The 25,099-nt window shown below is 37.6% G+C and overlaps 1 protein-coding gene across 8 annotated transcripts; it reads right to left on the reverse strand.

The window, feature by feature from the left end:
* On the reverse strand, positions 1-25,072 carry KYAT3 (kynurenine aminotransferase 3). 8 transcript variants are annotated; one of them, XM_069789164.1, is made up of 15 exons: positions 24,971-25,072; positions 22,490-22,534; positions 20,480-20,600; positions 17,218-17,276; positions 15,806-15,950; positions 12,652-12,801; positions 11,378-11,464; positions 9,824-9,946; positions 9,614-9,734; positions 5,561-5,637; positions 4,574-4,663; positions 3,754-3,940; positions 2,665-2,738; positions 2,140-2,226; positions 1-736 (listed from the first exon to the last, which is right to left on the reverse strand). In XM_069789164.1, exons 3-15 carry the CDS (start codon positions 20,576-20,578, stop codon positions 674-676), a joined length of 1,362 nt encoding a protein of 453 aa, XP_069645265.1. In that variant the 5' UTR covers positions 20,579-20,600; positions 22,490-22,534; positions 24,971-25,072; the 3' UTR covers positions 1-673. The 8 variants fall into 8 exon arrangements, with proteins under 8 accessions (XP_069645265.1, XP_069645269.1, XP_069645264.1 ...); XM_069789168.1 differs by lacking the exon at positions 22,490-22,534 and having other exon boundaries at positions 24,971-25,066; XM_069789163.1 differs by lacking the exon at positions 22,490-22,534 and having other exon boundaries at positions 20,480-20,610; positions 24,971-24,997.
* Between the last annotated feature and the right edge of the window lie 27 nt (positions 25,073-25,099).

Consider the following 25,099-nt stretch of genomic DNA (forward strand, 5'->3'; position numbering starts at 1 on the left):
TTCTAGATGCCACTTTTATAATTTTATTGAGGACTGAATACCTTCAGAACAGCACACATGACTATTGTGGGAAAATAAAATAGTAATTATGCAACTTAGCACTTTTCAGTCTTGCCTATAGTAAAAACACTGTATTGATTTAACTCAATCACTTTATGTAAACTGATGCAATTTGTGCATGGACAGGGCAGGTAGGTATGTATGTAGAAAGGCACTACAATTATCTAATATGAGGCATATCTTAATTTTCCTCCACTGCAGGCTATTGGGTTTCACAAACCACAATGTGTAAGTCTCACCCCTAGTTCCTATTCTACCTCATACCAAAAACATCTCCCACTTCTTTCTTGTAAGTTTTAAAATTCCTATATCGTCTATTTATTTTACACAGAGTCCTACAAATTTTTGTCTTTCACTAAAACAAGTGAATCCCATAGATTATTTTTTTTTAGGAAAAACATAAATGATTTTGAAAAGACTGAAAATAACTTCTGAGTTGCATTATACATATTTCAGTAAATCATCATTTTGACTCCTCAGCAGGTGGCAGCACAAAGTTATTTACAATGCCATATTAACTCTGTACTGTATTAAGTAATTTGTTCTTAAATTTGCAATTAAAAAAACCCTACTATTAGATAATTATACTCGATGGAAGAGTTAATAAGAAAAATCAGGCTGTCTGTTTATTCCAGTTCTTCAAGATCACTTCAGCTGCATCTAGCGTGCTGTCTTTCTGCAAAACAAGGAATATCACTATTACTGCAAGTATGGAGTTCTTGAAAAGAGAGCAGCAGTCATGATTGTATCATCCCAAATCAATATTTGGCAGTTTCACTTGCATCCTGTAAATACCTGTCAGTCAGCTTTTCATTAACAGTTATAGCTACAGATCCAGACTACACAAAGAATTCAATGCTGATCCCTTGCAAATATTTATTAGATATATTTAAAATATAACATTTTCTCAGCATTCATACTATAAAATCTAATGAAAGCAATACTTCTTATATAAATGCCTGGCATTTATGAAGTGATGTACTTGGCAGCTTTATACTCAGAGACATGCTAGCATAGTTCCCTAATCTTTATGTGTACAGTTGGGATTTTTAAATCTCCATGCAACCAAGTTATGCTGTGAACTACTTAAACATAATCCCTCTAAATATGGGTAATCTATCCACTGGCCAGCTGTATGGCTTGGCTACAACCTGGTAAGTCATACAAATAGTCTTTAACTTGACATGATTAGTGCTGTTTATCCTGGGAAAGCCACATTTACAACCAGCAAGTTTCATCCTGGTTGTTAACTGGCTTAGTTTGTATCATAGTCTTTATACCTCATCAAAAGAGCTAAGTAACACAAGCAGAAACTCCCCTTCATTACTGGTTCAAGCTAAGGCTCCCATCTTTATACTAGAACAGTTGAGTTGCACATGTTCCATTATGCTGACTCTGTTACAGAACAACTGGGAAACATCTTAGGGCTGCGAGTTTATCAAAAGTGTATGTATCTGTCCCCAAAGTCTTTCAGTTCTTTCAAGAACAGATTCAACAGGAGGAAAAATATGTGAAAAGGAGGTGCTCACAAAATGGCAAAAGTCAGCCAGTTCACAAAAACATGTAAGGTAACTTCCTTTTTTTCTTTTGTAATTGGAGCTCATGTGAAACCCTATGTATTTTCAGGCAAGTGAGCTAAACTTGAAGGTGACCTGGTCACTGGTTTTGTTGTTGGAAACTGAATAGGCATGGGGTATACCACTCTGCTGTACAATTATTCTCTGTTCTGGATTACAGAATTCACCTTAATTGATAGTGGTACCTGTGTCATTCATTTTCACTGCCCCCACTGGTCAAGTATGTTTTTAAAAATCAATCAAGTAAGCTAAAAAAGGCCTACCCACCCAGTTGTTTCCTGCTAGTTGCCCTTAGCCGTGCCACCACATTTATGGCTTAAAGCCCCTCAGCAAAAAGACAGCTGAACCTACTTTGTGCTGAATTTTACACCAAGCTAACTTTCTGTTCCTAAAACCATCCAACTCAGGAGATTCTGGGCAAAATGTAACAATCAGTCTTTCGCAGATTTCTGTACTGCATTGATTTTTAGGAGTCTTAAGTCTTCCCAGGACACAAATTTACCTTAATGAAGCAAAAACGTATATATTTTTCAAACTGCCTTTTTGTCTCAGGACCACAGAATGCTGAAAGAGGAATTGCTGACAGCTTCTGAAACATAAAACAGAAATATTATTTGCTTATTTTATATATGTAAAAAAACAATATGTTTTGAGCATGATGATTTTACTATTCCATTTCCAGAACTCTCCCTCCCAACATGTGAGGGAAAGACAAGATTCAGTTTTGTATGCGCTAGCTAGACTTAAGTAAATTCAAATTACTTAGGTACTTTTCAAAGGTACTTTTGTACAACTAGCATTTAAGTATACTGAAAGAAAAGTGCTGGGACATAACGCAAACCTACAAGGTACATTTTCACCATATTTAGCAATATTTTAGCCACATCATTATCAGTAGTTACTATAAACACCAAGTAATATTTTGAATGGAATATTTCTAATACATTACTTAATAAATACGGTTGCACTGCTCTTGCTTTCAATAGAAAAGCCTTTCTAAACCTAGAGTATGACTAAGACACCTTACCTTAGATGTTATCATCCATTTGACAAATTTATAATCATAAGGTTGTTTCTCATCTACATCAGAGAGATCCACATCTAAAACAATTAAATTTAAAACAAACGTGTTATAAGATTTCCTAGACTCCATTGGGAAGGCATTCATTAACAGCACTTCATTATAGTTAATACTTCATAATAAAGACGTATGCTTTTATTTTTAAATGTAATTTAAAAATTATACTGTAACGATGAAAATACAGCAACAGATTGAACCTTTCCATTCTGACCTGAGCACTTGCTCTCCATTCAAAGCAAATTCAGACATGTAGCTTGGAAGAAAGCCATGCAGTACTCCAAGAAGTCCTCAAGTCTGGGTTATTGAGAGATCAGGGCAATGAAGGGTACTGAAGAGTATATTTATTGCATGGACAGTAATAAACACTGCAACTGCAGTTTTCTAATCTGTGAAACCGGGGTATCTAAAACTTTCTGAAACATGGTGGCACTGCGAGGTCCAGCTGTGTTTAAACATTTCTGTGTGAATGACAAGCGTCATTAGGACCAGGTAGTAAAAAATGTGGAACTAGAAAATGCTCCCCTGTGGGAATTCTTCCTCCAAAGTTACCACAACCTGAATTTCCAAAAGGCTTTGTAAATTTGGGTAGCATTTTACAGTGTTTGGAAATCAGAATGCCTCAAAAAGCCTTCAGGGTATGACTTCGGAATAAGAAAAACAAACAAAAAAAAACAGAAAGGGGAAAGTACAAATGGTATGAACTCAGGATATTAAACTGGGTGCTTGGCTCTCAAACTTTTTCATCATCATAGACCTTTTGAAAATAGAAATTTTTATCCACCTCTTTTATCCTCCTTAAAACCTTGTCAAAGCTTTGTAAAACACGGACAGTAGTTAGGATCACAAACAAAGGCTTTGCTGAAGCTTATAAAATCTACCTCCCAGGCTAAGGTCAAAGACAAAATTTCAGTGCCAGTTAGTACTTCTGACAACGTTACGCGAACAGGAAATGAGAAAATAGTTTAAAATGAAAGTTGCATTTTCAGATTAACTATATTTGCTTTCGACACCCTTTTTAATAAACTTTATACTAACTTAATGTAGAAACATCGACAATCATAAAGTATCCTCCATCTGGAATGACAGGCTTTAGTCCACTTTCTTGAAGTAGCTGAGCCATCCGATCACGCTTGCTTTCCAGCTCTCGAGACAGTGAGTAAAAATAGCAGTCTGGGTCATCCATGCGTTTATAGTCTATCCAAAATGCTTGTGCCAAAGCCTCCTAGAAACATAAGCAATTTTCAAAGTACTCATGGACACTCCGTAAATTCACAGACACACATACTTCCTACTGAAATCACGTGGATTTTTCTTCGATTCTGGCCCTTATTAAGCAAATCAGCATACACAAATTACACAAGCTATGTCCAAGTGTGTAATTTGTTTGTTACTTTGTGCTGTGGCAACACCCAAAGCACCCAATTATTTGCTAGGCACTAGTCATATACAGAAGTCATAGTCCTTGACACAAAGGTTTACAATCTGAATTGAAGCTAAGTTTAAATTACTGATAATAATGTATCACAGAATACTAGAAACTAGTAGACAGAGATAACGCTTAGCAAAACAAGACCTTATTGCAACAACTTTTATTTGTATTTGCTAGGAAACTAAGATTGTCATGTTTTATGCAAGAAGCAGCAGTTTGTAGGTGAAAGAAGAAAGAATCTGCAAGATTGTGATTTTTTTTTTTTTAAATATGTGGTGAGATGATCAAATTTGTCTCCTCTTCTTGCACCCCAGAATATATATTTTGACAACTAAAAATTCATTGTTGTGACTACTGTTTTATTACAGTGAGGCCTACAGTTTTGTTACACCAGAAAATAACCTCCTCTGCCCCATCTATACCTACCTGTAATGGAGTTGAGCAAGTATACAGTGTATTTTGGTGGACAACTTGCAAATGCTTAATCAGGTTCTCAGGGCCAATAGACCAACCAAGCTAAGGGAAGAAAGCATGCATATGTTATACTTATAGCAGTGGTACTAAAAATTAACAAAGAATTAAAATTAGCTGTTAGTCAATATCTCAAGTTTTTCTGTTTTAAGAATTGGTAGTGAATTTGTTTTGATAAAGAATTAAGAAAAGAGTTGGTTTACACAAAGGTTGCTGAATGATGCCATTAAAAAAAGTCTAGATTTGAGACATCAGTTATAGTTTCATTTATCCCTATCTCTCATAGGGTACTGAGCAGACTTTCAACTCTTCATATAACAAGGGTTAGAAAACAAACTGAGCATTTATTAGGAATGCTATTCCTAATTGTTTTAGACTCTTTCCATCTCATAAGCTCCTGTGTCAAAGGTGGTTTAAGCATAAAACAAAAGTTCACTACTGAATCATATATGTCATGGTTCAGTTTGAACACAGGTGGTGAAGAAGAAGGAATTTAGTTGCCAAATGGTTAAATATTTTTGTTTACTTTCTGATATGCATTTTAACATCAAGAAAAATATTATCATTAAATATTTTACAGAAATAAGCCATTCCAAAACATACCATTATCACAATCTGAAAATATCACCACAAAACTGGAGAGTTAAAATATGGTATACATGTTTTCCTTCAAGAATCTTGACTGGCTTTGAACAAATCATACTGTGTTTATTTTTTTAGTATTGTTTTCTCACAAGAGCATATTAATCAAGAGACAAGAATTAAAACATGGGTGTTCAAGATAGGTAATTGCTCCAATTGAATGCTATCTTCATGTTTTGGAAACACACAGGTTTGCCAGAAGCTTTCAAAAGACAGGTCATAAAAACAGAGGCTTTTTTAGTGTAATAAATGCATTCTGTTATTTATATAACTGAACTCTTTTATATTGATTCTTCTTACCTTCCAGCCAGTTACACTGTATGTTTTTCCAGCACTTCCTATAGTTATTGTTCTTTCCCACATACCTGGCAACGTAGCTGTATAGAAAATAAAATTAATTGGGTACAGGTGCACTCACATAATTCCACGTAGTTAGAAAAACTGTACTGCCCATAGCTCAGAGCTGTATGTTGATACATCATTGCAGCATATTAAGCAAGCAATAAGAATATTCTAAAATTATAGCAATTGTAAGAAATGAGAACAGATATATGGGCCAATGCCTTTTGGCATGAAAAGAAGGTAAGGTCTAATGAAAGGAGAAAGAACAGGCAGAGAGAGGCACAGTTTGTGAAAACTACATGTTAGTTATCCTCAGCTAAAATGCATATTCATAAGAAAGATATGATCTAAGAAGTGACTACCCATTCATCTCAAGACAGCATTATTTCTGGTGCCTGATAATAGCACCATATACAACATTAACTCAGGCACTGCAAGCCATTTTAATAGAATTGCCCAGTTCAGTGTAACTGGCTGGGCTAGACATCAGAAAAAGAAAAGAATTACTAAGACTTCTAAGCCAGAACCAAACACCGTTAAGAATCAGAAAACTAGTGGACTAAGTAAATAAATAATGTTTTGTTATATAAATTGAACAGGCCTGGGACTGACTGACAATAGCAGCTAGCTAAGGATGTCTGCAAGGATTAAGGGATGCACAGAGGTCTATCTCTGTTTCTGTATTTATATCTGGTAGGAGACCAAAATCCTTTGTTTCCTTTCCAAGGAGATGACAGAGCAAAGGTCTCTTCCTATAGTTTGTAAATTTTTTTTCTGTACACTGCTTCAGGGGAGCTCTATTTGGACTCTTAAACTTAATTAATTCTCAACATAAACAGATAAATCAAGACACATGTAAGTCTGAGACAAAGTTAGACAAGGTCATACTACTACTGCAATTGCAGTGGTCAACAGCATCCAGCTCCACCTTATTTGTACACTAGAACCACTACCAATGAATCTGTCAATTGTTAAATCCCCTCTCTAGGGAGACCAACAAACAAAGATTTTCCAAATAAAACCACTGAATTTCATAAGGAAGTTTTTGCAGCAGTTATCTGCATTAGACATGGTGTAAGTCTTTGCAGTTATTTGAAAACATGTATTTTTTTGAGCACACTTGCCAAGACGAGAAACAAAACAGCAGGAAAGAAACTCATATTCCTATTAGCCCACCCATATTCACTTAACTGCTCTGTGACCTTGAAAACAAAAAGGCAGTTTGAACAGATGCATCTTCTAGCTAGCTAGGTCAAGAGTATAGATCACTTCCTAAAGGCAACCAAACTAGCGCTCTCAGACTGCAAAAAGAATTGAATTTCAAAGCTAATGCCCTCTAGTGAGACTGTTTTGCCACAGTCACAGGAATTCGACCTTGGAGATGGAATGTAACAGCATTTCAAACAATAGCAGCAGCAAAAGGGCACAGGGGAAGAAGCTTTTACATTGCTTTTACAAGCACCAAGTTTTAAATAGAGAAGGAAATTCCTCTGTGCCGTATGGCAACATCATTATATGACACCATAACCAAGTCTGACCACAATTTAAAAACTAATGAACTGCAAACTAACACATATAATAAGCCTGTTACCTGGGATGGCACTCAGCTTGTTGAGAGGCTTGTTCAGAATCCTCAGTTATGAGATGCAATCTCTAAATCTGCCAGTGCAACCCTAATCATTACTTAGAGGCGGTCCACGGTTTTACGGAAGTCAGATAATGATGAGAAACATGATGAAGTGCTCTACACTACAGAAAACTGCTTCAGTGGCAGCACAAAGACTGTACTAATTTTATGATCTGTGGCTAGCAATCCCTGTTGAATTGTATTAAGAAACTACCATCAGGACGTGTAAATTGCTGCAATATCCATTTTGCATCTCTCACAAAAAAAAGTGTCACTGCATTTGATGGAATATGTAGATGTTAATATAGAAACACAAGACTTTTTAAATAGTGAAATAACATATTCTTTTTTTCTTGTAATATCTTTTGTAGACTTAAAAAAAAAAATCTAAGAAACTTAAGTTAAAAAGAGCAGATCTTGTTTCTTTTACTAAAATAATGTTACTGGTTACAGTGTTACCTTGAAGATTTTATAGTCATTTTAACACTAAAGTTAAAGATGGTATCATGGGATCTGTTAGAGAATATGTACCTAAACTTAGCTGACTAACTGTCCAGGCTTTAACTTGCATTATCATTGCAAGGTATTTTTACATTTTATGCTAAACTACAGAATGCCTTTTGTTCAACTGGAAATATTTTGGTTTGAAGCATTAAAATGACAATACTGATACTAACAAAAACCAGAGTTACTATGCCTTAAGAATTCACCACCTGTCCACAAAGACAAAGTGTAACTGACAACATGAGTGTTCAGACCTGCTGCCATCGCAAAGGAAAATTGATTACCTTACACCACCCACAGAGGTTTTGGTTCTGAGGACAGCTATTTGCATGAACCACCTGCTAAGCCCATAAAGAAAGCTTTAATTTAACTCACTTTACTTTGCAACTGAGTCATGATAAGCCACACATGATCAGTTACTGTAAGTACCTTGTTAGGATAAACTGACTTGGATTACTGTCACACCAATGTGTGATGTTCCCCTTCTCCCATGTTTGAAGGTCTTTGAGGAGGTATCACTATTAAGGCACCACAACAGCCATGAAATTAGGCCACTTTCAAAACAGACTCATGGCCTATGCATGGCCAATACAATCAATGTACTGCAGCTGTATGATCAGCAACTGTGTAGCTGAGCTAATAAGTATTGCAAGGTTATTTAGATAAAATTTCCTTTTTATTATTTATAAGATTAAGTTTTTACAATGATGTAGCCCCCACTAATGGAAAGGTTCTCTTATTGCCACTCTACATATATGGAATTGAAGCACAGAAGCAAAGTTATTCAACATTCAACCAGTGGTAAAGCCAGGAAAAATGCTAAGTCTAAGTTATATTTGTCTCTTGATTTCACTGTTTAATCTCAACTAGATGCCTCTGTTGCATATGACCAATATGTGCCTTCATTATGACAATAAGTACCTCATAACAGAAAGTTCGTGCAAGTTGCCACCATTAGAAACAAAACCTCTGTACATATAAGAAGGAAATTTTGGACTTTAGCTAGCTCAAACACGTCAGCAGATCCAAAACAAGACCACCACATTAGAAACTTTTACATAAATGCTTAGCTGTAGAATTATAGGATTGCAGAAGGAGTTCAGTAACTTGCACTAGATTCACTTGTTCTGAGACAGTGGGAGGGTTCCGCTAACTTCAGTGAAACTTGGATTAAGAAATAAAACAGAGGTACAGGGACATAACATCATATTTGGTTTTCTGGTTTGTTCTTGTAATGGTGCTTTACCCCTGTAGCCATACTGCCTGAAGACTTTAGCATGCTTTCACACTGCCTGTGCAGTGACTTACTTCATTGAATTGAATGTCCATTATTTAACACTGTCTCTGCACTTTGGAGGGACAGTGTTCATGCACTATCTCCACACTAACCTTTATGCTCTTTTTTTTTTCTTTTTACAGGTAGTGGAGCAAAAATAATTGTGTTCCTCATTATGCATTTCCCTCACTGATTATCTCTATGATGCTTTGAGAAGGAAGTTTTAATCCCTGTTCCTTCTATTAGCTCTTCAGCAAAGCACAGTCCAATATACATACAGGAACAGCAGTTATACTTGTCATGGCCAACAAAGTAACTGAATAAGGATGGGATATTCAGATGATCATAACTAATTTATGAACATCAGTCCCACTGGTTTCTATGGATATCTGCTCCAAAGTCACTTAAGGGCTTTTGGAAATCCTATCTGGAAATTATTCTTCAAAATATTTTTCAGAAAAGGGAGGGGCTCTCTTCCTTAGAGTCTAAATATTGTATAATAGTCAAAGCTTGAAGTTTGAGCTCCTTCCAGCAACCATTATCTCCGAGAGGAACGTTTACATCTTTCCACAACCACTTCTGAGATGCCACAAAAAATCAGTACCTATTTTAATGTGTTTCTTTCCTTTATACACCAGCCATTCATACACCTCATCACTGATGCACAGGGTATCATGTTTAATACAGAGATCAGCTATGACTTGGAGCTCTTCTCTGGTAAACACCTGGGATACAAGAAAGTAGGGACAATGCATTAATCATAGTATTTAAGGCATACTCTGAAATTACGGTAATGTTAAAGCAGGACTCTTACCTTGCCTATGGGGTTGTGCGGGGTATTCAGAATAATTGCTTTTGTTTTGGAATTAAATTTATTTGCAAGTTCAGCAGGATCTAAGACCCAATCAGCACTAGAGGGAGAGTTTCCATAATTTTTCTAAAAAAAAAACCAACAAAATACAAAAAACCCCCCAACAATAAATTTATGCATTACTTGAATACAACATATTACAGCCTAAACAGAGATGTCCAACTTACCATCCTCAGACACTTTCATAACCATACTTGACAACCTATCCAATCTGTTCTGCTCTCCTGGGAGAAGGCACTTCTAGGAACAGGCAGGGTGGCTAAGAGCAAGGTAAGTTATTATGACAGTGGCTGTCCTCTCTTGGCTACTGTCTGTCTGAAAGCCTCCCCAGAACTCCTTTCCAGGATCTGGTTACACACATGCTGATTGTAACAGTGTGTAATTCAGGAAGTGCAGTCACATGACAGGAGAGTTTATAGCCTTCCCAGACACTAGAACAAGTGTGTGCATGCTTGGCTGGAAAGATTGAGCACCACAGGAGAGCGATTCAAGGTCTTTTCCTCCTCCTTGTCGATATGAAAACAGCCAAACAGTAAAAAATCTGCACCACTGAGGCTCTGGAGTTGCTGTGGTATTACACAAGAACAACAGAAGTTTGGGCCAGTTGCTACAGAGAACAAAGAGCATGGCCTCACTAGCTTTCTGACACCTGCAGATTACTGGGAGAGGGCCAGACCAAAAACAAGGGTGTGAAACAGAAAATATTTGGAGGAACCCCATCATTCAAAATGTCCCTAGAAGGAGGGCACCCAGAGGAACAGTCTCACCAGCTCCCACTGCAGTCCTGGAGGTTTTGTCCCTCCGCGTTGTTCTGATTTCATGGTGTTCATGCAACAGTCCTGCCTAAAGAGCCCCTAAGCCCTCCCCATGAAAGGCTGCCAGGCACCCAAGGCAATGGTAACAGGATCAATACTTTGCATCCAGAATAATCCTTGCAAGCTGCCAGCATAATGCCAGCTGTACCAATTTGAAAATTCACCCATACCAAATTTATTCCTTTTTACCAATAAAGGAAACAGTAATTCTCATATGTATAGCAAATATGTCTACTGCATAATCGCTCCTTATTTAGTAAGCAGATTTTGGAAAAGAAATTATATTCTGTCATTGTAGGAGCTGCTGAAAGGATCACAAAACAAATCTTTTGAAAACCAGCAGATACAGAAATTGCACTGAAATGTGATCCTCCTTCCCTTATTTTGCACTGAAAACATTCTCTGATGACTTCTGAAAAAGTAATTTTTATCAGCTTTCAGAATGCACAAATTAAAGTAAACGAGAAACATTGTCCCACCTTCTACAACACTAATAAAATATTCTATCTGCTTTGGATTATCATTGCCTCAGACTTACACTATAGCAATCTATCTAATTTTTATATAATTGGATATTATGAAAAACTATACAGAAAAGCATCACGTAGAAGATGTTCATCAAATTGTACTGAATATGGATGAGACACTTTATATGACAAATAATTTTTAAAAAGCTACTCACATATCTCAGTGGGATAAAAACAGGCTTTGCACCCGCCATCTTTACCATTGGTTCATAACAGTCATAAAATGGCTCTATTATTATTACCTGAAATTACAATCATCAGTATCAGAAACAGAATTTACCATGCATGATACTATCATATTTCCAGATTTACTTTAGTGGTATAATTTGATAATGTTTCTGGCACTCCATCCTGATCTAACATTGCAGAATATTCCTCCTTTTAGAGCATCATATAACAATGCAACAGTCACATACTGCAACAACAGTCTAAGTGTGATAAGCACTACTCATTTTTGACAACCCACACAGGCTCTTCTTCTATAGTTACACATTACAACTATTAAGATATAATATTAGGAATGTTTGTCTCCTGCACACAGATTTGAAGGTGCAAGGCAAAGATGCAAAGATGGGAGATAGCAACAGCAAATTGTCGAACCACAGCACAGCTGCCCTAATTCTGTCCAGGATTTCCAAGTATCTAGAAATCTCAGAAAAACGGCTTAAGTCTTCAAATTTTATCAGAAGAAAATTTTCAAGTAGAAAAAGAGGACAAATTCAAGGAAAATTGCATAGAGGCTAGATAATAGGAAAACAAACAAACAAACAAACCCCAACAGAAAAGGAAGAAAAGATACAGATAAGAATACATTATACAAGCGAAACCAACAAAACACTGAAAGCAAAATGCATGACAACACAAAAAGTTCTTGTCCACTACAGATAAAAATATCCCCCCAAAATTACTTTTAGTATCACTGTCAAAAAGGCAGACATCAGTAGTGAAGGGATGAATCATCACAGCTAGCACAGTAAACTAACAATCCTTTCTTTAAAGGACTTTTCTGCTACCTATGCTGCTACCATGCAACAGCCCAAAACAGATCTTGATAATGGTTACTCAAACACCATCAACACTTTGCGCCACCCTTAGTCTTCTGTTGCACACAACAGCCCACAAGTTTTCTCAAATAAGAAATCAGTGTGCATTGTGTCACCTAACAGTAATAGTGATAAAGAAACTGCTACAGGTACTGTAAGTGTGAAAAAAAGGGGTTTGTAAGTTGGTGAATGATAGGAAGATATCCAAAGGATAGTCTCCTAATCACAGCTTCTGAAACCAAGTCAGATGTGCAACTGTAACAAATCAAATTAAGGAAGATCAGAAAGAAGTCCCAACGTTAACTTATCTTTAAAAACGGACAAATAAAAAACAGGCAAATTCTCATTTCAGTGAGTATGCATGAATATTTCAAATAAAAACTTACTTCATCTCCCTCTTCAATTAATGCCTGTATTGTACTAAAGAGAGATCCATAAGCTCCCACGGTCACCAGGATATCTGTGAGAGGATCAATCTTTCTTCCACAAACTCTCTCATACACTTGAGACAAGGCTTTCACTAGCGGCAGATGTCCCTGTTCAAAGCAAACATGCAACTGATTGGTGTGTTCCTGACAATGTACAAAGCCTATGTTTGGGTTTTTTCCACATATATCAAAATAATACATTGTGAAATAGAAAAATACAAGATGAGCCCTCAGTGTTAATGGCTGTTAACAGGTAGCACATTAGGGAAGAAAAGTGGTTTCAACTTATTTGTATCTACTAGGAAATTCTTTTTGTATATCTGATGCTTTTTAATTTCTATCTTCTTATCACATCTCAGGCTAGCTCCAGGTAGCCTATAGGAGAGCTAGGACACGAGACAGGAGGAGAGAAGGGAATACTCTGACACCAATTCATCCTCACCTCCTTTAGAGTCTCTTTCCCACCTGCCCATATTTCTGTCTGAAGCTCCTTCTGTTTCCTTCCTTATCGTTCAACTAAAATTATTTGGTGCAAGGGGAATCTGTTTACAGTGCTGATAAACAGCACTTGTGATCAGAATGATGATTTATATAGTCATATCCCAAATCTCAGAGAACCATTCACCATTTGTGTCCCCTACAGGAACATGGCGGTTAACATACTCTTCTCAAAATGTGCAAAGAACAAGAAAACAAACATGCAACAAAGATCATATATAATATGGAAATAAGAAGGCACAATTCTGTTTACTCAGGAAGACTACAGGTTTCCTGCTGTGAAAGTCTTTCTTCTTTTTGGATACTTGGTAGAAATAGAAAACAGCTCCTTGAGAAAACACAGCTATATAACAAAAATCCTTCTCTACAATATTGAACATTGTACCTCCACACTCAAGGCATAAAATCATGAACCGTTCTGTAAACAAAAACATTACCATAAATTAAGGCTTACAAGTCATTGTTGATTCAAATGACAGCCATTTCTTGCCATGAGTGTGTCAGCTACACAGGAATGCTGCAAGTCACATTAGGCCACTCTACAGGCCATAGCCCTGCAGTCAATGAGAGGTCCAAGCACACAGAAAGCTGAGACAATGTCTCAATTATTATATGGGTGTGCATCATTCATACTCAACCCTCCCATATTTGCTACCACAAATACTTCTGCTCAAAAACCACAGAAGTGCAGAAGTTTGTAGAGGAAGTGCAAAGGCTGAATATGGGAATATTGGTAAAAATTCCTCTTTAATTACTATCCACAGTATAATATATCTGCAAACATTCATAATTATCATGGGAATTATCAAACTATTTGGAAATAAAGAACCAAATGACAGAAGTAAATATTGAATAATTGCATGCATTGGAAAAATTATCTTTATGCTTGATTTGCAAATCGTTTTAGAGAATCAGTCCGTGAGTATTTGTCAGAAGGTAGACTGTAGCCCATTCTCTCTGCAACCTTTCCCCCTGTGCCAAGGCTCCTCCAAAACCTTGTCTGCCTGGTGAGCAAAGACTTTTCAGGTACCTTATTGTGGGTGATGAACATACTAATGCTTAGCCCAGAAGTTCACTAAATCCCAGCCATCTTTTGTGCGTGTTTCTAACACAAAAGAATTGCTTTATACTTTCAAGTTTATATAGAGAGTTTTTATCTCTCTCTATCTCACACTTGCAGAGATTCTTTGCACATAGCTAAACCTGATTAAACAAAATTACCCAGACGGATGGACTGAGATACAGTCACTGGGGATTTTTTTTTTTTTCTTTCTGTTCTTGCCAGGGTCCTGAGTGCCCTAATAGACCTTAATGGCCCCGACCAGCCTCACCTGGGGCCTCTACCCAGAGCTGCGCCCCTGGTCCAGGGGCTCCACATAGGTGCTATGCAGTAGGATTGCTGGTCTGCAACTCAGTTTCGGCCATGCCTGTACCTGGCCATAGACCCTGTTGAACCTAGCCCCTACTTGTGGACTGATTTTGTGGCTTGACCTTAGACCTGCTACGTCACCCTGGACCTGCCCAGTGATAACTGGGTTGTGTCTGACCATGGTTAGCATTGCCGGGCCTGACCTGTGGATTGACTTCCTGGCTTGACATCAGGTCCACCTCACCACCACAAGCTTGCCTGGTGACCTGAGCTTACCTCAGCCACCATCTCTGGGCCTGCCTTGCTCAGGTACTGTGGGAGTGGGCCCTGGCTGATGCGGTCTCCACCCTCCTCGCTGTGCTAGCTTGTGCTCTGGGGAGCTGCCAGCCACTGCTGCTCCCCATCAGTTTAATGCATGCAGATTCTCAGAGAATAGGCAAAAAGTTATGTTGGAATATATACACAATGATGCAGCAACTACCAACACAGTTGCTGGCCTACCTGTCTATACAATGTTTTTCTATCACTCTTGCATAACATAGTCATTTAGAAAAACATTAGACAGACTCCTTAGGGTCTTGTAGCAATCCTAACACATGATTCTCAGTTGGGCAATATGGTTTATCTTTACCACAAAATAAAAGAAAGACAAACCAACAAGGAAGCGGTCATACTAAAACAGTAATAGTCCACTTAAATGTCCTGCCTTGGACAATGATAAATGCCACACACTCACACCCAGCTCAAAACATAAACTCTACAAGCCAACTTACAGAATGGGTAGTGACTATCTTCCAGGGGCAAAAACTTACTGTTTTCATCACTTCCTAATCTCTGCTGAAATCTACTATATGTTATAGGTGAATCTTTTCTTGATCCTAGATGTGCTCTCTCAAGTGGTATAAAGTATTTCTTTCTCATTCTACCATTATCCTATCTGATTCATGTTTACGCTGACCAAAATCAGAGCTAAGTGTATAATTTACACTCTTTAAACTGTGAATTGACTCTTCAAAGACAGTCTATTCAAGATGTGCTCTACCATTTTGCTCCTGCTGAAGGATTCTGCCTTGAAGAAGCCTACACAGAGGATGTTCATTAGTAACAGATAAGGCTACTACATCAACTTAACTTGGGACATAACAGTATGACCTACAGATAAAACCAATTTAAAGCAAAGTCAATTTGTTTTCCCTGTGGAATGTTCTCCACTGAACTCGGGCCCTCAAGTTCCACAGTACTTACAAAGCCTCGTGTGTACTGGTTCAGTCTGTCAACTGCTGCTGCCTTTGCCAGCTCTTCTTTAACATAGCTGGGAGGGGATATATCAGGAAGGCCTTGACCAAGATTAACAATTGAGGGATCTGCTGCCACTTTTGTAAATTCAACCCTAAAGGAAAAAAAGAATCTTAAAGTTAACATACTAGATAAAACTAACTTTTCCTTCATCAGCATTAAAAGGCAAAAAAAAAGTGATTCACTTTGCCAAATTCACAGCAGTGGAAACAGGTTTAAGTAGAGTGCTCACACAGAGAGCTGGGGGCTGGGACAATGGTAAGTAACCACAGAAGTCAGAGGGAACCCAATAAAAGGTTGACTTTCTGCATCCACAGAATAACTTTTTTGCCAGCAGAACTGTGCTCAGACGTGCACACGCACAAACAGACAGTAACTCTGGATATGGGCAGAAATTCAACACTACCCTCTCTGCAAAATGAAGTAGACCCAACTAGAACACGCACATTAAATGATTTAAAGGCTAGATTCTGTCAAGTGAAGGTGTCATTTAAACTATCCAGTCACCTCAGAGTGCTGTAAATTTTTCTTTGTAATTTTAGGCAACAGACTGTTTCAGGCTGTTCATTAACTGTTCCTAGTAGCCTGCCAGATACAAATGTTAGGATTCTTGAATAATTTTTTTCCTCCCTTCACAGGTAAGCTTTGCATTTTACCCTTTCCTCCCTACCCAAATGTTAACAAGATTTAAAAAAAACCAAAACAAAACAAAACAAAACAACACAAAACAAAACCAAAAGAACCCACATAGCATTACAGTTCTGTCAAAAATGAATACAAATTGCTAAAAATGAGTTTGAGACTGGATGAACAAAACACCTTGTGTATACATATACACACATATATACATACAACTAATGTAAGCCCAAAATAGTGTTTTCACCAGCTAACAAAATCTCATCTTTACCATTGATGGCAATATTGCTTTAAGACCAATTTAATACCTAGAAAAAAAGTGTATTAAAAATAATGAGCTAAATTATAGACGAGTATAATGGCTTTAAAAAGAAATCTGACTCATTCGGTAAACACAAATCAAGTGTAACTAAAATACATTACTCAGCAAAATTAACATTTACATTTGAAAGCCAGATATACTACCATGCCCAAGAGTTATACTTGTCTTACGTGGTTTACTAGATGAAGAGAAGCTAAAGCCTAATATTTAAAGCTCAAAAATAAGAATTAATTCACACCTTTAATAGAATTTGGTTCACTGCTTCTAAGCAGGTGCCAAATATATTTCAGCAGAGATAACAAGTGCTATGTATGTTCTTATTGGCAGTAATTATCAATTTGGAAAGAAAATATATGAGCCAAAGACATTTTCTGAAATTTGCAGGTATTTTCTTTTTACTTACCACACGTTGCTATCAAGGCCTTCAATTCGTCTTGTGTTCTTGTGTCTGAAGGCCATTGTCTGCAAGACCAAAATAGACAGACAGAAGGGTTTTGTTAAGAAAGACAACGTACTATATTGTTGGATTCTGCATGACAAACCCTCCTTCATGCTTTCTCAAATATACCATTGCCAGCTGAATTCACTAGTTACACAAAATTATAGACATGTTCTTTCATTAAAGTTTCTATAATAGCTAGAATTCAGACTAACAAGAAAATACACAAAAATGTCCTAAATTCACATTCATCATTATCTAAAGCCACTGAACTTTCAGCAAGGATGGAGCAGGGGCATAATTTAGCTCCATAACTTTAAAAGATGACCTAAAAAGAAAAAAATAGGGTACATACATTCTTCTTCTTTTCTATGATACACAACTTAAATACTGTGTTATTTCTAGCCCAATTCCTGCTCAATCCAATTTGGAAAGCAGGCATTTTCAATGTAATTTTATTTGTTAAATTGATGGGTAAGAGGAAAATAGCAAAGACATTTCCTATTTTCATTCAGACTTTTAAAACTTTAAAGTATTTACTTACAGCACAGCAAAACCACATCAGAACATGTTTTTGCTGTATATTCAGACCTTCAGTTAAGGTCTTGGAAAACTGCTTTAGAACAGAATTTCAGTGAGCACTCTCTATAAAAGCAGATAAAAACTTATTGAGAGCTGTGGTATTTTTAAGCTAAAAAGAGAAAGGAAAGTTGGGGGAGGGAGATTAATTTCTATGTGCAAACAAAAAAAGTGCAAGCAGATTTCTGTCTTTGTAAACCAGCTTGATACTGGAAAAAAATTACATAGGGATTACATAGTCCCTCAGTACTCCAGCCACTCCTGTTTCTTTGAGTCAAACTACTGATTTTAGTGACTTTTACCACTGTTAGCTATTGTTACTGTCTGAAAGATTAAAAACCCATCATCTAGCTACCATACTCAGAGAAGAAAATACCTGCATTACCATTAGACTCCAAGTTTCAACTCTGAGTCAATGGGAATGACTCATAGTAGAAATATGCAGGCACATGTTTGCACTCAGTCTGTTCACAGTAATGAAGCTTCACAGTTATGAAGCTACCATATACATAATGATGTGAAGAATGGGAAGGTATAAAATTAAACAGATACTTCTCTGCTCATATGTCTTTACAGATCTGATTCTGACCTCATCTGTGAGACACAAACATCAGAGGAATCAAGCACAGGACACCTTTTATTTGTTCTGAGGAAGAAAACCATTAAGATAACTAGACAGGTGAAGTTGTACTTCTTGACATAGAACAAAGGGGGTTAAGAGGGAGTTCTGACCAGGTAATCTGTACTGCATCTATTTAAAAACACACATATGGTTTAGAAGATTAATCCAATTTTACAGTGTATGTCTTGATAAATATGATTAATGTTTGGCTGTATTATATAAATACAAGTAACACGGGTTTCTTAGATTGAGACACACACACACATCTTTTTTCACATGCTAGAGTATTTCTTGTACGGCAAGGAGTAAGAAGTCTCACCTTGAATCTTTGCAGTTAATAATGTGACTTCTGAACGCTGCCATGGGTAAATTTGTTCCTTTGACCAGCTCTTCTTGAAATTGTTTCAATTTGCTAAAAACTAAAGGCTTATCAACTGCAGGACTTTTATAATTAACTATAATGTAAATCTTAACTGCATTATGTAACCTTCCCTAGCTAAAAATGTATTGACAACTAAAATAAGCCTTCACCTTACAGCTCTCATACTATTTTAAGTTTAAATATTTAATGATTCAAGTCTTCCTATTTATTTTTTCTTGTGCCTTGAAACTATTTTTAAAAGAGAATAGCTGGACCTGCATTAGTTTTCAGGTTTCCACAGATTCAGCTTACAGTGGGGTTCAGGTCCACCTTATTACTTTGAGAAAGCCAACCAATTAACTGGCATTTTAAAATTATACTTTAAGTAGCATTCTTTCTTCCAGAATGTCATGAGAATTCTTAAGACTCTTTTTTCTTTTAGCCCAGTTATGTCATCAGTTGATAATCTTCAAGCCATTACTATGTGCAGGGCTAGGATTTCCATGAGTTTAAGATCGGTGTTAAGCAAGAGAGGTATGTCCTCATCAAGTTCTAGCTCTGACCTCCTGCCTTCCCTAACACTTTCTATCAGGGAAAGCACCTGATAGAAAGTCAGGTGCTGCTTGTATTTATCTTTCTTCCTAATATAAAGAAACTTGTGATTACATTGAATGGCAATATGTTTAATAATGATAGAAGCAAATACTTCTACATGGTGCATAACTAAATTGTAGAATTCAATGTCAAAAGCTAAAACTAAAGCCAAGCTCTTAAAAAAATTAAAAAAAAAACAGGATTAGATTTCAGCACATTTAGTGAGAATATCCAACTCCATTAAACAGAATACAAATACTTACAGCATATGAAAACTGACTCAGGCAAAGCTGACCTTCAAAGCGGCTTGCATGCTAACGTAAACTGCTCATATGGGCAAAATATGCTACAACTGTCCAGTATAATGGTTTGAACATCTGTTTTGAAGGACCTGACATGTGCCTTGATTGACCGAAGTTGCTGACTAGATGAACTACTGTTCTGACCTGGGAACACAATTTACATTCCAGTGTTCTATATGCAAGGCAGAGTGTGACCTCCAACCACCTACCATGTTTGCAAAGCTCTGTTTCCTCTCAACAAAACTGGAAGACTTAAAATGAAGTTTCAAAATCTCATAAGCAGTTAAGCTGGGAAATTGAGAAGATTCTGTATAAAGTTAAGTTTGAGATACTTATATACCCCTTGTTATTGCAGCATCAAGAAGCACCGCTACTCTCATTTCATTAAAGGAAAACTGAGATACAAAGAAATTAATTGTCTTACCAAAAGTCTGTGATAAAGCTGGGATTGAACCTGTCTCCTGTATCTCAAGCTCTAGTGCCCTAACAACTAAGCAATCCTTCTGGCCTGATATGTGCTAGATGTAACTTTAAAGACTGAAAAGGATACACAAAGCAATAATTGCCAAATTCTGTTATGCTAATGTGGTTAAATATTTGACTGATTCAAATATCTTATTTTGTTCTTGATAGTAAATGTTTGGATCAATGTAACAAGAAATAAAGAAAACACAAATAATGCATATATATTGGCAACACTGCAAAATTAGCGTGTCTCTAAAATATTGCATTAAATAGTTTTGTCTATGAAGCTGAAAGAATACTTACTGCAGAGGCTGAAAGTTTAATGGATCTGGAAAGCAAATCTGTTCGTAGCTGGTATGTTCTAATGCCAAGGCAACAGAAGTTTCGTGAAGCAAAAAGCATGCCTGCATAATAAGTAAGTGACCTGAAAAAAACTTACAGATTGCAGGAATGAGTTTCTACACATCACTAAGCAATTTTAAAAGATAAGATCCCCTTCTCTTCCCTTCAGTAATTTTGTTTCTTTGGAATAAGTTCTAGTAAATTATTACCTTATCACATTTGTAAGCATAGAGGATGAAACTTTTTAACTGACAGGGCTGCAAAATGTTTCTGAATGTCATCCAGAAGGAAGGTTTCCTCTATTTGACAGCACTGATCTTCTTTTCCTTGAATGACAATTAAGACTAAATGCAATTCAATGTTCAAAGTATCTGGTAAAATTGTTATGAAGATGTGTTTGTGTAGTAAAAATTGCTATTACAATTGCCAATTTAGACAAAATAGAAAAAGAGCCCAAATTTTAAAAAGTCACACAGCTTTAAAACTGGTCTCCATTTTCAAGTGTTTCAAATCAGGTACTGTGAAACTGAGATAATTAAGATCACCGGTCACACTGGAGAGGCAGGCCTGCACTTTATGTAACTATACTAAGTTTTGCCACAGTGTTTGGCAAACATCAAATACCTACCACAGCAGAAAACAGACAGCTGGAAAAGGCATTCTGTGCAGAGTAACAGATCATTCGCTAACTAGAGAAAATGTGCCCTGTTAATCAATAACTATAAAAAAAGAAGAGCTGGTACTTCAGGCAACTACTTCCAGAATGTATTTTTAAACATATACATTGGATGACATTGTCAAAATGACTAGAATGTGTAAGAGAAAAACATGTAACCCATAGACCTATATCAGAAATACAGTAGCCACAGCAGTATAATTAACTTTGTTTTCCATAGTTTACTCTTCCCCCAGACTTTGCTACCTGAAAAGTGGAAGAAAAAAAAAAAGAAAGAAAAAACTATACTATTTCTATTAGAAACAAAGGAATGCCATTGCCTGTTAAAAAAATACCATGCAAGCCTTGCAGACAGAAGTAGAGAAGGTAATTCAATATCAAAGTAAAATATGATTTTTTCATTAAGAAGAATGGATTTAGTTCAACAAGAAAGTGTTCTTTACACTTCCGATGTAAACGAATAGAAAAGGTCAACCAATACTCCCTTTTAAGGATGCCTCACTGAATGAGTTAAGTTTTAAAAGTATGTTGATTTTGCCTTTCTCTTATGCCAGTCTCAGTTCTGAAATTAGGGTCCTTCTCACACAGTACTGAGTTGTAGCTAACTCGGTTAGACCCTCAATAATACCCACATAATCCCATTGCATTTAGCAATATGCAAGTATACAATTCATTGATGCGTCCTTTACGAGGAAAAACACTGACAATTTCCTCAACTCTGCTGGGCTGAGGACTAGGAAAAGTAAACAGCAATTAAATCTTTGACACTAGTCAGCAGATATTCTAAAAGACACAAGAGAAATAAATGTTTAAAAAGACCTGTAAGTACATTTTAAGTTACTTTTAATAACACTTAGAATATTTGACATAATCTTTGACAATAACTGTATGAAATAAAAAGATTGTGAGGGCCTCTATTTCTCTCCTTGTGCATGCATACAAAACCTACTTATGTAACATACTGACTATCTTAAAATGTGACTATAACAATAGTGCTATTCTCCCAGGGTCAGACCAGAGGCAGGATTACCCTTGCAGCACACTGTGAACACTTGCAAACACACATATATTTACCTGTTTAATTTTGTATTGAGGAGTAGTAAAATTAAATAAAAAGCCTGCAAACCTTACATGCAACACTAATGTGCAACTTTTGTAAGAAAAATTATTAACAGCTCTAAATATTTCTACCATTAGTGCCATGCTGCAGTATAAGACAGTGTGGTATTTGACAAGCCATTATTTGACACAAGGCAATCATACAAAGCTACAAAATAACGTGAGGAGCAGTAGACCTGTATCACTGTGGCATGGTCAATCTCTGCAAGTACCTGAAATACCTGAAGTAAAAAATGATATCCACCTTTAATACCACAGAAATGCAGAAATTCTTAAAACTTTATGAGGAACATAATGGAAGCAATACTTTGCTGAACAGCCTCAGCAAGTAAAGTCAAGGCACTAGCATGTAACATTTGTCCCACTACATTTCAATCTCTGTTGACACTCTTCCAGCAAATGCTGAACACCATTTGTTCAGACTCATGAGCACTCAGAGACAAGACTACTGGCCATTAAATGGAAAAGCCTCCTATAAAATACTTTTATGACTTTTTTTCTCTCTAAAAATATTTCTTGTCTCTTCTGCAACACTGAATACTTCCATTTAAACTACTCTAGGAAGTAAAGGCAAACACCTCAATATAACCAGATAGTCTCCCACACTGATCTCAAAAAAAAGCAAGACCTACTCTTTTTTTTTTTTTCCAGACACACACATTCCCACTATAATCATATATGACATGTTAATGCATATCACAGGCTCAAAAGAATAATTTACTGTTACTTTTAGGATGAGCACACACTTAACTATTACCTCTGTATGGTTTTTTGGCAATGACCAAGTATGTATAAGACATCCATGAGATGCTTTATAATGTCCTAAGGTAAGTTTTTCTCATCCAGATAGAAAGTGTCTTCCAGCTCAGGGAAGTTACACAGTGCTAGGCGGCTACAGAGGTACTGCAAACCCTGTTTCGACTTTCAAACACAGAAAATGCACTGGTCTTTGTGGGGGAATGAAAAGGTACTAATTTTTTCTTTCTTAGTCTTATTAATGTCTCTTTTTTCAATCTTGGAGCTAGGCACTGGCTTTTTGGCCAAGTCGTATCTGTTTAGGAATACTTTCCATCCCATTCTAATTTTCAGTGCTCTGAAGCATTCATGCTTTAAGTCATAGTCAGTCCTCCTGGAATTCAGGCTTGCATACTCATAGAGAAAACAGGAAAATGAGCACGTTAGGGAAAAAAGGATAATGAATGACTACTCCTGCAGCTTCTTATTTTTTTAGAGTGAGAAGCAAGGAAGGCTACCAGAATGCTCAACACAACAAATGTTTTTTAGTGGGGCTGGGAGGAAGACACATTCTGGTTGCTAATCTGGTTTAAACTTAGATTTGGTGACTTAAACTAGACTGGAAGATCGAGTTAGACTCTGTCATGGGAACTCTATTAATATATCTGTGTACTATCAATCATTTAGCTCATGCTGTGCTTTATAAACACTCTAGCACAGACACAACCTCTGAGTTGCAAGGTCTTGTGCTCCCTTCACAGCTGCCCAGCCTCCTGGTCATACAGTACCCTGACCTCAGATGCTGCTGTACCACCAGAGCATTTTATGAACTGTTACGTGTTTGTAATTAATTGATTTTTTTTCCCTGTGAAACTAAAGGCCAAATGCTGCTGTCCCTTCATTTTTGAGCTTCAGTTATGCCACCTCTATAAAAACAATGCCTTTCAGCTTGAAAGAGCTGTGGTCAGACCCCTTAAGCTGCTCTATTTTTCCCATGTAACAAGTAGTCTCATTTTACTGTGCAGTCTCAGCAACAAACATTACTAGAAACACTGCAAGACCATCAGCCACCACAATAATGTAAATGTAATCCCTGTCATATTTGTGTTGTGTTTAATATTTGTTGGATATGCAAACCTGGAAAATGTTACACTTCAGCCAAACTTTGTGAAGCCTTTGAACGACCGTCTCTTCGCATGTGCCTAGAGGATGAAAGCTTTAGAGAAAGGAAGGGTACCATCTTACTGAGGCCTCTCCAAAACTTTTTTTTTTCCCTACCATCTAAAAGTAATAAATGACATGTCAAGGCAGGAGAACTGCTGCTAAAATTGCTGGACTCTGGGAAGTTGGGTATTCTTATTAAGGGCACTGGATTTAAAAACTGCTGTATGTGAAGGGTTTGTTGTAGTAGTGAACATTAACTGAGCGTGGAGACATAAATTCTACGATATGGAATGAGGAGAGGGATGAGGTTGTGGGGGATTTTTCCTCACTTTTTTCCCCGCATACAGCAGCCTTGCCATTTAGCCACTTTATATCGCACTTATGCTTTCACTGACGCTCTCTACCCACGCGTATTTTCAACCTGAGGCACTCCGCGTTTGCAGCACAAGGTTTGAAAGGCCAGAAACAGCCGGGCACTAGCAAACCCCCGCCCTCACCGACGGGCCCCGCATTCCAGCAAAGGGGAGGTGGCCGGCCACGGGACGCCCCTAACACGTTAGCACTCCACGTTCACCGGGCCGCCGGCACTGGGTCCCGGCCGCTCTGAGGGCCAACAAACGCGGCCACCCGCCACCCCCAGCTCGGGCTGGGGGCCGGCGAGGCCCAGCCCGCCCCGGGGCCGCTTCCCCGCAGGCCCTCGGCAGAGAGAGGCCGCGAGGGCAGATCCTCCACCCCCGCCCCGCGCCGCCACAACTCACCGCGCCGGCGCCGCCTCCACCGGCCGCCGCGCTCCCGCCCACAAAGGGAGGCGCGGAGCCGCCGGGGCGGAGCGAGGGGCCCGCCTGCCCCGCCGCCACCGCTCCGGGGGCAGGGGGCGCCCGTCTCCC

This window comes from Haliaeetus albicilla, chromosome 8 (assembly GCF_947461875.1).
Source record: "Haliaeetus albicilla chromosome 8, bHalAlb1.1, whole genome shotgun sequence".
Taxonomy (NCBI): domain Eukaryota; kingdom Metazoa; phylum Chordata; class Aves; order Accipitriformes; family Accipitridae; genus Haliaeetus; species Haliaeetus albicilla.